This window comes from Erpetoichthys calabaricus, chromosome 9, assembly GCF_900747795.2.
Source record: "Erpetoichthys calabaricus chromosome 9, fErpCal1.3, whole genome shotgun sequence".
NCBI classification, from domain to species: Eukaryota; Metazoa; Chordata; class Cladistia; order Polypteriformes; family Polypteridae; genus Erpetoichthys; species Erpetoichthys calabaricus.
The window spans coordinates 109,515,232-109,531,435 of record NC_041402.2 but is presented as its reverse complement, the minus strand read 5'-3'; the positions used below and the strand labels follow the sequence as shown (position 1 = coordinate 109,531,435).

Here is a 16,204-nt window from a genome sequence, read left to right as displayed (position 1 = left end):
AACCCAACATACCTCCTGGACTAATTTTTTGTTTCTTTTCTATAAATAACCAGTACACTTGAAGATGCTGGAAGCAAGTTCAGTACATGGCTAGTTTGTTTTGGAAAACATGGCCTAAAGAGTACTTGCCAGTTCTTCAAGAACGTCAAAAAATGGCTAGCACCAAGAAGAAATTTTGAACCAGGAGACTTTGCTTTAATTACAGATGATACTGCACCCTGCAATTTGGATATCAGGACAATGCCAAATGCACAGTCAGATGAGTTTGTGTGCAGACCATATCCAGCACACTAGACAGACCTGTGAATAAACTGTGCTTGCTTTAGGAAACAGTGTTTTGAAATGAGAAATTTTTAAATGTTTGTTTGCGGTTCTGTTGTTATTGCTAGTGGTTTGAAAACAATAGTTAGAGTATAGTTAGTGGCTCTTATAAAAGTAAGATATAGTAATTGTCTCTGCCCCTGCATTATCAGTTAGGTGCCAGAAATGTAAGAGCCAATCGCAGCTACATGTATTATGCATCCTTTTTTGATTCATCATGTGGAATGTTCTAATTATTTGAGATACTGGTTTTCTGATTTTCATGAGCTATCTTCCATAATCATCATCATTAAACAAAGAAAGGCTGGAAATATTTCACTTATAATGAATATACTGTAGCCTATATGAAGGTTTACCTTTTTGAAATACAGTAATCCCTTGCTATATCGCGCTTCGCCTTTCGCGGCTTCACTCTATCGCGGATTTTATATGTAAGCATATTTAAATATATATCGCGGATTTTTTGCTGGTTCGCGGATTTCTGCGGACAGTGGGTCTTTTAATTTCTGGTACATGCTTCCTCAGTTGGTTTGCCCAGTTGATTTCATACAAGGGACGCTATTGGCAGATGGCTGAGAAGCTACCCAACTTACTTTTCTCTCTCTCTCTCTTGCGCTGACTTTCTCTGATCCTGACGGAGGGGGTGTGAGCACCTCGTCTAAAAATGCTGAAAGATTATCTTCACGTTGCTACCTTCTCTGCAGCTGCTTCGTGAAGCGACATGCTGCATGGTGCTTCGCATACTTAAAAGCTCAAAGGGCACGTATTGATTTTTGATTGAAAAACAAACTCTGTCTCTCTCTATCTCTCTGCTCCTGACGGAGGGGGTGTGAGCTGCCGCCTTCAACTGCTTTGTCCGGCGGTGCTTCGCATACTTAAAAGCCAAACAGCCCTATTGATTTGTTTGCTTTCCTCTCTCTTTCTGACAATCTCTGCTCCTGACACGCACTCCTTTGAAGACGAAGATATGTTTGCATTCTTTTAATTGTGAGACGGAACTGTCATCTCTGTCTTGTCATGGAGCACAGTTTAAACCTTTGAAAAAGAGACAAATGTTTGTTTGCAGTGTTTGAATAACGTTCCTGTCTCTCTCCAACCTCCTGTGTTTCCGTGCAAATCTGTGACCCAAGCATGACAATATAAAAATAACCATATAAACATATGGTTTCTACTTCGCGGATTTTCACTTTTCGCAGGGGGGTCTGGAACGCAACCCCCGCGATGGAGGAGGGATCACTGTAAACTACGAACTACAGCTAACGCTATTGTTTCTTTTGCTTGCTTTATAGACCTGCTGCTGACAGTTTTCTAAACTGCTTCCTGCTGAAATGCTTAGATAAGAATAGTATTATTAAAGTAATGGCAAATAACTTTATAAACATTTTATTAGCATTCTAGTATAGCACTAAAACACTACAAAAACTTTTAGTTGTGAATGGGGCCGTAAGGACGCCCAAAGTAGAGTGTGGGGTGTTATTTTGTTTTTATTTGTCTCTGGTATTTCAGAATGGACTTATCTACTCTTCTGTGGTTTTATATAGTGTGGAATTTATTTCTGTTATTGTGCTTTTGAAAAATTTAAAGGAGTTTTTTTTTTTTTTTTTTACATCTTGACGTAACACTTTTTGGGGTTTGTAAGTACTGCCATTTTGTTCATGTCTTATGTATCGTTACTACCCTAGGATATCTGGAGTTTGTGATGTGTAATGTCACTGTTGCAAAAGAGTATAAAATTCAGTGTAGCACACTTTCTGATTTGATCAGTATTCTGGATATGTTCAAAACTTGGTATGTTCTTTTATCAGTGATTTTAGTAATATTACAGAAACTTTAGTGTGATATTTTCAGCAGTTCTTTTGGATAACATATTTGGCTTCATTTTCTTGGTTAAACAGCAACTTGACCTCTGATGATATTGACCTATGACCCCAGACCACCCATTTCTAAAAGGTACCGAAAGTGGTAGGATGCCGTCAATTCTGTTAAGGGCCCATCTTTTATTTTACAAGTGATGTATGAGAGACTTTTTACTTTATGTACACTTTTTAACTTAATATAAGCGTGGTTTTTAAAAAGTTTTTTTTAAATATATATATATTATGGTCAGCATTAAGTTTTTTTAAGCAGTTTGTGCTAAAGTAGCCCTTCTGTGAGATCTGACTAGACAGGCAAGCCTTTGCTCAACATGTGCATTAGTGAGCCTTGGGCACTTGTGTACTTGAGGCCGGTCCACCTGTTGTCCTTTCTTGGACAAGTTTTAGTAGGTACTAACCATTACATAAAGAGGACACCCCATAAAACCTGCCATTTTGGAGATTCTCTGACCCAATTGTCTAGCCATCAGACTTTGGTCCTTGTCAAAGTCTCTCATACTTGCGTCTGCCCATTTTTTTTCCTGCCTCCAGCACATCACCATCAAAAACTGATTGTTCAGTTGCTGCCTGATATATCCCATCCTTGACAGGTGCCATCGTAACTAGATAATAAATGTTATTCATGTCACCGGTCAGAGGTTTTGATGTTGTGGCTGATCTGTGTGTAAATCTTAAATTAACCAATGTAACAAATCTAATGGAGGGATTCTGTGACAAACTAGATTTGATTTTAAAACAATGCTGTTAGAAAAACAACAATGTCCTGAATTAACTTTGAATTTACTAACTCAACAGTACAAATATTATATTTGAATTTGTTTTGTAGTATTTAAGAAGCATTTTTAAATTACAGGAGAGAAAATGTCAGCGAATAATATTTGAATGTGCACATCCATCTTAGTAAAAGGACATGTGTTTTTGTGTCTATGCGTTTGCCATGTATGTTGAAATTCCAAGAGATGGCAAATCCTAAGCATTTTTAGTTATAAAATGCATTGTATTTGTCATTCCAGTAGATGGTGTATCACAAATATGTACACTGCCAGGAGGGGCTAATAGATCTTAGTGGCAGATGACAATTTTACTGTTGTGTTTTTTTTTTTTTTATTTTAAGAATTAAAATTATATGTAGTACTGTTCTGGTTTGCAAAATATGTAATTTTGTATCTATATTTTGCTCAAGCCTAACAAGATGAATAGAATACAAGACACTTGTATGGAAAGTTTTAACATTAAAAAGTATCTATTTTCCTGAATTGTACAAGTATCAATCACAGTAACATCTGTTTAAACGAAGCAGAAATCCAGGAGGTGTTTCCAGCAATGGGACTAAGAATTACTAAATTGGTTTACAGCCTGGGAAAGGAAGACATGTCGATGCTTTAAACTATATCCGATTACTTTACAAGCTGAAAACAGAAGGAGATGCCATGGGACTAGAAATTGCCAATCATGTTTACAGCTTGGGACAGGAAAATTCTTAAAACATCAAAACCTTAATTGTTTGGGAAATGGATGTACTCAAACAGATTAAAGAGTTTGAGCAAATTCATCTATCATATTGACAGCCTGACAATCACGTGTTGTGAAACTCCCATGGAATTTTAACATAAATACGATGGACTAAACAAGTCAACAGAGCAGTGATGTCAGAAGAGGGTAAGAGCGACATCAACAGGAGAAGATGAAACAGCATCAGGAGAGGGCACTAGCAACGTACGACTGTTTTCATCTGATTGCCAGCTAAAGCATTCCATGAATATTTATTGCTAAATCATTGCCGCCCGGGGACATTCATCTTTGACATCTTTAACTTTTCATAAGCCTTTTTCTAAAGACTAAATATGTCCAGACTTTGCTATCCATGTTTTCTTTTATACTTTTCTCTACTGGTATTATTGCCCTTTAATAAATACAAAGTTACTTTTAACTTTCTATACTTTGTCTTCATATCTAGAGTGATAGAGGTAATAAGGTAAATATTTTGAGCACCTGGCGCAGTTAGGAAGTCCCATATGATCTAAACTGCGAGGTTTGTTGGCTGAGGAAACAAAGCTCTGTCCAATAATGAACAGTGCGTTAAAATAAAACATTTACTGGATGATAAATTGTCTGTAGGCAGGTATGTTGAGCCTTTGTTTGTTTGAGTATATTCTTGTAGACCAAAAGTAATATTTAGGCCTGAAATCCATCTAAGACATCGTACATTGTTTGTGCCTATGATAATTAAGTCTTTTATACTACTAGGGAAAGCGGACTGTGCATGTATTATTCAGTATTCATATGGTACTTGTGTGGGTTAAAGTGCTAGGGAATAACGAGCATGTGTATGTCTTTCATATGGTACTTTCCTGGTTGAGGTCTGTGTGTATACGTGTATCTTAAGGTTAAACAATAGATCAACCTGGTAACAAACCTAATGTGTACACTTATCCCTGAAAAAAAATAGGTAAAGGGTAAGTAGAGGGAAATATCATGATAATATAAGTTCACATTTTTTCCTGTTAATCTGAGTTGTATTTAATGTAGTAGTAATTTCATAGTACAATGCTCCCATAGACAAGTGACAGTAGTATATAACCAATACCAGACACCAAATATGAACAGAAATCATGAAAACGGCAAGCCATATGAAATTAATTATACAAGATGCACTTGCCAGTTTGAGTAGCCTTATGATGTATGGCATTTTTTTTTTTAAATAAAAAATGGTCTTCGAAGCTAGTACATAACAAGAAAATAAAGGGACTAGTCATTGTTTATAGCTTCTGTTTTTTAAATAGTGCTATTTTTAAGTGGATTTTTTTTAACCAAATTACAGGTATGGTTATTGTGACAACGCCAAACTGCTTGGTGAGACTGCTTCAGTTTCAATGTCACCGCCTTGTTGGATATTGCCATCTCATTTTGGATGAAGTTGATGAATTATTTTCTCAAGCTTTTGAGCAGGTAAAAGGCTTAAACAACAAACAATTAACATTTTTTCTGAGTGCTATTTTAGCTAATAAAGTAATATCAGGGCTGGTTTGTTAAAATTAGTAACACTGAAATGCTAATATTGTCTCTAAACAAACTATGAAGTAGTATCTTTTATGCATGTTTCTCTTTTCTCTTTATTAGGGAGGTGAACATTCAAATGAATACTAAAATGTAATACTTGAATGGTCATAAACTTTTTTAAATGTAAACTATTTCAAGTTTTATTTCTAAGCTTTTTGGTAATTGTACAGTGATCATTATTTTTAAGGATGTTACTTTTCTGGGGAGTTTGCACGCAGTTTGTTTGAGGAACTTGCAGATTTGGGTATGACTGCTGATCCTAATGTGATGTGTGAGACCTTCCGTAACAAGATCCTGAAGGTTGCCAAGGGTTGTGTTGGTGTTACTGGTGTTCCCAGAAGGAGGTGTTTCATCTCACAGGGCACCCTGGATATCATCGAGAGGAGTCGCAGCACATGGCTCAATGGCAACTCTGGTCTGAATCGGGAACTGAGAGGGACGTCTGCGCGGCCTCTGACGGCAGATGAAGAGGTGTTTGTTAGAGGAATCTGTGAGGAAGTGACACACCATCTGTGGTCTACCGACCCATGTCCTGCTTGCAGAGGAATCGAAGCATTACGCACATCTGAATCTGTTCCTTGGAGAGTCGCAGTCAGGGCAGCTGATGGAACGGTTCTTACAGATGACTCTGTAGTTGTGACCCACTGGGCTGGCTACTTTGAGCAGTTGTTCAAAGCTGATCCTCAGGCTAGGACGTTGGATATCTCTGGGTCCACGTTTCTTGAGGCTGATCCTCCACTTAGCTGTAAACCACCCAGTCTCACTGAGATTGCACAGGTGGTGAACCAGCAGAAGGGGGGAAAGGCTGCAGGGATCTGTGGTATCCGTGGGTGAACGTCTCCAGGCTGGTGGTAAGGCTGTCATCCTTGCATTGCAAGCAATCTTTGCTTCCATTTAGGAGACTGGCATCATCCCAACTGACTGGAAAACGGGACTTCTCATCCCTATCTGGAAAGGGAAGGGTGATCACCTGGACTGCAGCAACTACAGGGGGATAACACTGTAGTAAGGTCCTTGCTAGGGTCGTCCTCAATAGGATCTGTGATCACTTGCTCACCTTCCAGCGACCGGAACAGTCTGGTTTTACGCCTAAGAAGTCTACCATCGACCACATCCTGGCACCGAGGTTTCTCATGGAGCGCAAACGCGAATATCAGCAGAGTTTATTTGCAGCCTTTGTCGATTTTCGTAAAGCGTTAGACTCAGTTGATCGAGCTGCCCTGTGGGACATCCTGAGGGTTCGTGGGATCCCCTCGAGGTTGCTGGATATCATGACTGGCCTGTACACTAGTACTGTGAGTGCTGTGCAGAGAGGAGGCAGAACCTCTGTGTTTTTCCCAGTTGATTCTGGGGTTCGTCAGGTGTGTGTTCTTCCTCCTACTCTGTTCAGTGCTTGTATGGACTGGGTGTTGGGCAAGGTCGTGGGGTCCAGCGGCTGTGGGGCATTTGTTGATGAAGAAAGGTTCACGGATCTTGACTTTGCTGATGATGCTGTGATCTTCGCGGACTCAATGGAGGCTTTGATTGGGACGCTCGATTGACTGAGCGAGGAGTCTGAGTGTCTGGGCTTGAAAGTGTCCTGGATGAAAACCAAGATCCAGGCCTTTAATGATCTCTTGGGCACAGCCATCAGCAGTGTGTCTGTTTGCGGAGAGAGTGTCGACCTTGTTGAGAGGTTTACTTACCTTGACAGTGACATTCATGTCTCTGGTGACTCTTCCTATGAAGTCAGTAGACGGATTGGGAGAGCATGGGGGGTCATGAGGTCGCTGGAAAGGGGTGTGTGGCACTCCCGATATCTATGCAAAAGGACGAAGATCCAAGTCTTTAGAGTCCTGGTGCTTCCTGTCTTGCTATATGGTTGTGAGACATGGAAGCTATCTGGTGACCTGAGACGAAGACTGGACTCCTTTGGTACTGTCTCTCTCCGGAAAATCCTTGGGTACCATTGGTTTGACTTTGTGTCGAATGAGCGATTGCTCATGGAGTCCCGAATGAGGCACATTACCTGCATTGTGAGGGAACATCAGTTACGGCACTACAGCCATGTGGCGCATTTCCCCGAGCGTGATCCGGCTCGTAAGATCCTCATTTTTGAGGACGCGAGTGGCTGGACCAGGCCAAGGGGTTGCCCACGTACCACCTGGCTGCAGCAAATAGAGTGTCATTTCCAGAGGGTGGGATTGGACCATGTGTCTGCCTGAGGGGTTGCCAACCGGGATCCTGAGTTGTTTCATTGTGTAGTGGGTATGGCAACACACTGTACCAGTGCATTCTCCCCAACTTGACTTGACTTTTTTGCTTCTAATGAGGGGCTAATAGATCTTACTGGCAGATGACAATTTTACTGTTTTTTTTTTTTTTTTTTTAAAGAATTAAAATTATATTTAGTACTGTTGTGGTGTGCAAAATATGTAATTTTGTAGGTAATTTTGAGCTCACAAATTACCTTCCCCAATTTACCAGCATATCTCCAGTTTTTGTCTTACAAATCTTTACATTTTGAACTGAGAACATTGATCAAAAATAGCATCTGTAAACTCCTGCTTGCAAAATATTTTGTTATGAGTGGCTCATACTGCTTACTTTAACCACTGTTCTGTTTGTGTATAATATTGTGCTTTTTAATTGCAGAATCAATGTAGTAGCTATGGCATAGTACTCTAACCACAAGGATGTTTGTTCAATCCTTATATCAGACTCTGTGTGACCCACAGCAAGCTACCGCTAGTCACACCTTCCTGTACTTCAATTGTAAAAAAATGTGTGTAATCAATTTGTTTTTTAGTCAAATATAATGATGATGAAAATAATGGCACTACTAATAATAATGCTTCTAGTAGTAGTAATACTTTTTAATGATTATTATTTCACTTTTTATTAATATTTTATTAATAGTGCTACTCTAAAATAAACACACACACGGGCAAATGAAAGCAATGAAAATGGTTATCTTTTTAACCTGTTAGCAGTTTACTTAAAGTTCTTAGTGAAATAAAATTTTAAAAATTGTATGGAAAACAATACACATTCTATTACTAGTAATGTCTTAAAATAAAACACACATTTCATTGGCAGAAAATATAGGCCCCATTCACAAAAAAATGTACTGTACCATGCAAATGATTTTTGTCGAAAATAGATACACACAGTATGCAGCACTTGGAAGTGATGAGGGACATTTTAAAGATAAGTGTGGAAAATATTAGAAGTAGGAGCACTCAAAAATGTCAAAAACAAAACCATGATGGTGCTACATTAACACTAGAATTACCAGAGTCTACGAAAAAGCTCGTAGATCCGGCCCACCTTAAAACCATTTGCACCTCTCCGCCAGCGTCCTTTGTCCTCTAAATTTGCCGATAAAAACAAGCTGAAAGCATCCGGCTATTCCATCCCCCCACTGACTTAGAACGTGCATGAGCATCTCCCAGCTCATGCCTTGATTGATTATCTGGAAGTGAAGTGGAGTTTTAGAGTGGAAGTAATAGATCGTTATTTGGAACACACGCATTTCATGTATGTTCCGTTTCTACAGTAATCTGTGTAAACACATTGTTAAAACAAAGTTTTTCATATTTTAGTAATAAATGTTACAAAATGTAGGCATAAACTATAGAATGTGTGAAGCAGCATGAAGTCCAAACATCAAATAAACACTTTCACAAAAGGTTCAAGAACAATACAACAGCTTCCATGGCGTAGCAGTAAGATTTGCTGTCTCAGAGCGTAGCAGGCTTACTGTCCATCAGAGACCTGAGTTTGATTCCCCGTCAACGTCAAACGGGCATAAAATTTATAAATTGGTATGCACTGTCAGTTAATGAGATCGTTATATTTTCATGTGGGATGCTCCTTTTAAAATATTTTTTAACAATTGAGACTGCAATTAACATCAACAAGTGTTCTTATAACTTATTTTTAAGATCCATAACACACAGACAGACAGAGCACTGCGTAACAGAGAGACAGACAGGCAGAAAAGTCACTAGATATATAAATAAACAGGGAAGGCACATGTACTGAAAGAAAAAAAAAAAGATCAACATGTGCGTTGACCCTGCTGCACTGAATAAGCTCATGCGCTCTAACATTACCCCCCCACACCCCCGATCTGACTCTAAGTAACAGCGCAAGTACAGACGCAAACCAAGTGTATGTGTGTACTGTATAATATTAACAAAAAGAGCAGCTTACTACTGAAAACAGCAAATATAGGAGTGAGTGGGTATCGAACCGGAGACTCTTGATCACACTTGGTTTGCGTCTGTACTTGCACTGTTTCTTAGAGTCAGATCAGGGTTGGGGGGGTGGATGTTAAAGCGCGTGAGCTTATTCAGTGCTGCAGGATCAACGCACATGTTGATCTTTTTTTTCTTTCAGTAATAGCACCAGCATAAATCCACACCCGATCTGACGCTGTTAGTTTTCAAATAATATTGCATTAGTGCGATGATGTTTTCACATATATTGTTTCTTTCTTTCAGGTGTGTAATAGGAATCACAGCATAGAGGGAAGCGTGTACATTGTAACAGGTACACACGTTGTAAATGTAGGAAAGACGATCCTTGCGTGTGTGTGAACAGTTAACATTTGAATCTGATGATTGCATATAGCGCTGAACTTACTGCTCTGTACTATTCTATCCTCTGCATGTCCTGGAGTACAAAAGAAACAGCATACAGCAACATGTGGGGACTGGCAAGATCGGGGAAAAAAACACGTAGTCACTGATTACAAACCGCAAGATGTTATGCAAATGAATATGAATAATGTTGCATCCGTGCCACAAAGTTTTCCGAAATGTTCTATACAGGTCATAAAACGAATAATTCCAAATATCATATATATCTACGTCTGTATGTTTTTTTTTTTGGACATCATACACCATAAGGTGCACACTAATTCAGCATGAGCAGGAACACTCAAATAAACTGAATAAAAAAAAAATCAAGTGACGGTGAGATATGAAGAAGGCAGATTTGCCAGCGTTTGTGCGTCAGCTTTAATCCCTCCAGATGAGAGAATGTCCAGTTCCATTGTCTCATAACACCACTCACATCTCCACTTATTCCGTTTCAAATGAAAAATAACAGCGTCAGATCCCTGGGGGGGGTTTGGGGGTGTGCAGCGATAGTATGTATAGTGATCGTGATTTAGAGAGAATAAAAGTTAAAAAAAAAAAAAAACGGTAACTTTTACATGTCCTATAAATGCACACCATGTGTTACAGACGCAAACCAAATGTATGTGTGTACTGTATAATATTAGCAAAAAGAGCAGCTCACTACTGAAAACGGCAAATATAGGAGTGAGTGGGGATTGAACCGGGGACTGTTGATTACAAGTCAGCAAATCTTACCGCTATGCCAATGAAGCTGTTGTCTATTCCTTGAATCTTTTGTGAAGGTGTTTACTTGATCTTTGGACTTCAGGCTTCATACATTATATAGTTTATGCCTACATTTTGTCATTTACTACTAAAATATGTAAAACGTTTCTGTTTTAAAAATGTGTTTACACAGATTACTGTAGAAACGGAACACACATGAAATGCGTGTGTTCCAAATAGCGTTCTGTTATTTCCACTCTAAAACTCCAGCACTTCAGTCACTCCCAGATAATCAAACAAGGCATGAGCTGGGAAAACTTAGTGAACGTTCTGCGGTGGTGGGGGATGGAATAGCTGGCTGCTTGCTGCTCGTCTTAAACGGCACATTTAGAAGACAAAAGAGAGGTGAGAACGGTTTTAAGGTGGGCCGGATCTATGAGTTTTTTCGTAGACTGTGGTAATTCTAGTGTTAAAGAGACAGTGTTTCAATGTTAAGAAGTAGTGATTGCAGAATGAGAGTGTTAAGATACGTAGGAAATAAAATCTGAAGTTTAAAACAACAAGTGGTGGTATGCACAAAATGCCAATGGTGGCAGCAATAAGAGTTGGTATGCTATACAGGCTCATTGCACATCCCTAATTCCAGCTAGTCTATATTATTCTTACAGACCTTTGTGTATTACTCAACTAGGGAAGTCTCGAACCCATGACCTTTTGAATAGGAGTCAGCAGTTCTTGCCGCTGTACTACCAAAGCAGTCGCAACAACGAAGTACACTAACCAGATTTCTTTTTCTCTGGTTATAGTCTTGAATAAAAGTGCATTTGCTGTTATATTTGTACCTTTTGTGAAAGTGCTTATTTGGAATTCACTCTTCACACATTATACACTTCATGCCACAATTTTGTCTTTAGTACTAAAACAGGTAAAAAAATTATTTTGGGTATGTGTTCTACATTTCTTGCATTTCCTGTCATCCTACAGTTACATAGATCTTTGTAGATACAGAACACACATGAAATGCATGTGTTCCAAATAACGACACATTTTTTAGCCTATACAGCTCTAGGTACCTGACTCCCCGATAAACAAGGCTTGAGCTGGGAGAGGTTTTTGCAGTTTCTCCAATGGTGGGAGGATGGGCTAGCAGGCTGCTTGTGGTTTGTGCTTATCAACACATTTACAAGACAAAAGATACTGATGGAGAGGTGCGAGCGGATTTATGATGGACCGGGTTTACGAGTTTGTTCACAGGCTTTGGTAATTCTAGTTTTAAGCCTGGAATGCTGATTGTTCCAAAATGGTCTTCCAGTGCATCAGTCAGGGAGAGAGTATACATCCCATTCTGACTCCAACCATTTTCCAAAATCACTCTCCCAAGCTAACATTGTAGAGCACTACTTAATTAGTGCTGATATTCTGTTTCCTCATAGTTGCCAATAAAGATGTATGCCTTACCAAGTCAAAAGCCTTCTTGATATCTGTAAAGACATGGTATAGGTTTTGTTGGTGCTGCAAGTATTTTCTTTTTTGTTGAGGATGCAAAGATTGAAAATTTGTTTTGTTATATTTCTTCTGGTTTGAAAGTTGGCTTAGTTTAATATCAAAAATCTTCTGTGCTTAATGCTTTAGTCTATTGATTAGAATCTTCACCTTTTTTTAGGCTGACTAAAGAGAGGATTGTAATTGAGTGATAACGAGGGACTGCATCCATGTTGTAGGCCACTCTCCCAGTCTTCCGGGTCTTGTTGCACATTGTTGTCAGAATATTAATCACTTCTACTTCCCACACTTGTTTTTAACTCTGCTGGTATTTTGTCAATTTCAGGTGATTTCCCTTTTTGAAAAGATTTCACTGCTGCTCCTGCTTCTTCTTGAAGGAATGAGTAGTCGTAGCAATCCTTGTACGGTGACCTAAGGACAGTGAGACACTGCTGATTTTCGTTTATTTTCATTAATGGTGATAGGCAAATTTACCAAATCGTTTTTTGAGCTGCTTCAAATGGGGCTATTTTGAAAAGTAAACCAAAACTTCCTTACTGGAGAATCCTGAATGCAATCTGATAGCAGTGAGGAGTGGATCCAGAAATGTCCAAAACACCTTAATTCTGTTAAAACATTGACAGTCTAAATGAGAGCAATAAATAAACATTCAGCCCAACAAAGGTCACGAGGCCTTGCCACTTAATTCTTCCAAAATAACATCATGTCTAGTTTTGATGGTCCCTAAAGTTCCATGTGTCTATGGTTCTCCATGTAAAAAAGAAAAAAAAACTTTCCAGTATTTGTGCAAAATGTACCCTTTACAATTTCCAACTGTATCCCCATGTTGATGAACTCATTTTAAGGGGTTTTTGGCATTATTGTACCTAAATTAGGCTTAACCTCACCCGATTCTGATAAGGATCCTCACACCATCATCCTCTGCTTTCTATGTTTTAGCCAGTTCTGCCTCCATCTACACTCCACACCCTGAGCTCACACCTCTTTTAGTTTGATGCCCAACCATTCAAGTGACACCTTATTAAATAAATGCTTTATGAAAGTCAAGATAACTACTACCATATGCAGCATTCTCATTAGATATTTGTGTTGCTTCCTCCTAGAATTCCAACATATTGGTAAAATACAACCTCACCATTCTGAACCCATGCTGACTGTTCAGTAAAAATTATTTTTCTTGCCATATGTTGTTGAATTTTATCTTTAATAGTTCCTTCCATTACCTGTGATGCATGTTAAGGTTACTGGCCTATAGTTACTTGAATCTACCTGCTCACCCTTTTTATATAACTGTAAATCTGTTATTTTCCAGTCCTTCGTAATTTCCCCAGTGTGCAGTAACTTTCTAGAAATATGTGGCAAAGCTTTTATATACTCATTAACTTCCTTATGCACTCGAGGATAAATATTATCTGGTGCTGGTGATTTGTTTGATTTCGGCCAATTTTATCTGAGTGTTATGTTTCCTTCTACAATTTCCAAATTGCTCTGAACCCCATTAGTAGTCCTTGTTACCACTGGGAGGTTTTCTACTTCCTCACATGTGAAGACTTAAGAAAAATGTAAGTTTGGGGTATCTGTTATTTCACTATCTGTATATTTTAATCCCCCTTTACTGTTTCTGATAAACTTCACCTCTTCCTTTGACTGTTCTTTTTCTATTAAAATACTGAAAGAATCTCTTTTAGTCATCTTTCACATTATCTGCAATATTCTTTTGTAACTGTCTTTTAACTTCCCTAATATCCTTCTTAATGGTTGCCCTCATGATTTGCATTGGAGTTAATAGTCTTACACAACTGTGTTTTCCTTTGAAGATTCTTTTTTTTATCTGCTTACTTAACCACTGCAGAGTTTTGTTTAATTTCTTAATAATTCTCATTTTTGGGATGTACCTGACCTGCATTATGTTTAAAATGTTTTTAAACCTGTTCTACTACTCCTCAATCTCTACACCTTAAACCTTGTTCCACTTGTGCAATATTTGCTCTGCCATAGTTAAACCTAACAATTTCAGTGTTTGTATCATGTGCTCTTTCTCACTGAGAATTGTATAATATAATGGTCACTTGACTCTAGTGGTTCAATCTTTTACACCCTCAGTACCCTCTTGGTTTATTGCAAATGGCTTTCAGCTACTCCAGATACACATTTTTTCAGTATAGTGTTTCAGGTCATTGGTACGGTACAGGTAATCTGAAATACTCCAAAATCTGAAACTTCATAAGTCACATCACATAAAACATACATGAAAGTTCCAAGTGGATTTATTCATTCTAAATGGAGGAAGTCTGGTCCCTTGTGAAGCATTGAATGCCACAAAGCTATGATACATGATGGAAAAATGGGGTTGGAGTCTCACGTGATATTACGAATGCCACAAAGCACCAACCTCAAACATGTCTCCACTTCAATTACAACCTCCATCCAACCTAGTAGTAGTTCATAAATTTTTACAAAACACACCTTCCTTACTTATTTATTTTGGTTAATTAAATCATTTTTTTTTGTTGATCAGCTAAAAGCTTGTGGTCCTTGTACTCTTAGGTCCCACTTTTTACAAACTCATCCTTGTAATAGTTTTCAGACTATTACAGATCTGCCTGGGATTGTTATTACTAGATAGATAGATAGATAGATAGATAGATAGATAGATAGATAGATAGATAGATAGATACTAAAACACCTCTTGAATTTTCTTTCCCCTGTACATCATTATACTTCTTTAATTGACTTGATTTTAAAATCCACTTTTCATGTGCCTCATTTTTCCAAGGTGCATGTAGCTTTTCTAAAAACAGTGTTTTTATATCGTGATGATCCATGGCTTACTGTTTGGGCATACTTATATCAGTCTGCAATATATTGTGTCATTATTTGGTCTCTACATATGCATAGTTATTGTTTGAACCTGCACTGATATTATGATGCTGAAATTCTTCCAAGCAAACCATCCATCCATCCATCCATTTTCCAACCCGCTGAATCCGAACAGGGTCACGGGGGTCTGCTGGAGCTAATCCCAGCCAACACAGGGCACAAGGCAGGAAACAATCCTGGGCAGGGTGCCAACCCACCGCAGGACACACACAAACACACCCACACACCAAGCACACACTAGGGCCAATTTAGAATCGCCAATCCACCTAACCTGCATGTCTTTGGACTGTGGGAGGAAACCGGAGCGCCCGGAGGAAACCCACGCAGACACGGGGAGAACATGCAAACTCCACGCAGGGAGGACCCGGGAAGCGAACCCAGGTCCCCAGATCTCCCAACTGCGAGGCAACAGCGCTACCCACTGCGCCACCGTGCCGCCCCCAAGCAAACCAAGTTTTAAGTAATTTCTCTAATGTAAAATACCTCACTTTGAAAAGCCACTCCTCTTGACATACAAAAAAATAAAATAAAGTTCATGCAGTATTATTGTAGTTTTGAGATTTAGTTTTTGTTTTTATTTAGTATTTTCAGCAATTTTAGTTTTTGTTACATTTTGTTAGTTTTGTATTACTCAGCAACAATGTCCACTTTAACACAGTGTTGCAGCTGTAAAATAGTTTTTTTTTTTTTTTTTTAAGTTGTATGTTATATAGTTGTACCTGTGAACTTAATGCCTACAATTTTACTGTTTGTGAAAGAACAACATTTTCCCCTAATGTCACAGTTAAAGGCTTCCAGTATAATCAAAAACTACTACTTCTTTCGGCTGCTCCCGTTAGGGGTTGCCAAAGCGGGTCATCTTCTTCCATATCTTTCTGTCCTCTGCATCTTGTTCTGCTACACACATCACCTGCATGTCCTCTCTCACGACATCCATAAACATTCGCTTAGGCCTTCCTCTTTTCCTCTTCCCTGGCAGCTCTATCCTTAGCATCCTTCTCCCAATATACCCAGCATCTCTCCTCTGCACATGTCCAAAACAACGCAATCTCGCCTCTCTGACTTTGTCTCCCAACCGTCCAACTTGAGCTGACCCTCTAATATACTCATTTCTAATCCTATCCATCCTTGTCACACCCAGTGTAAATCTTAGAGCAGGAGGTAGCAAAGTTAAAGATGCTGTCTCCTGCTTTCTGGTCAGTGCCACCGTCTCCAACCCATATAACATAGCTG

The 16,204-nt window shown here is 38.9% G+C and overlaps 1 protein-coding gene across 1 annotated transcript in view; it reads left to right on the top strand.

The window, feature by feature from the left end:
- tdrd12 (tudor domain containing 12) overlaps positions 1-16,204 on the top strand; it is a 725,767-nt gene that overhangs the window by 327,607 nt on the left and 381,956 nt on the right. The window contains exon 14 of the mRNA XM_051932225.1: positions 5,017-5,144. Within this exon, the coding sequence (XP_051788185.1) occupies positions 5,017-5,144 (128 nt within the window). The remainder of the gene's footprint in view (positions 1-5,016; positions 5,145-16,204) is intronic.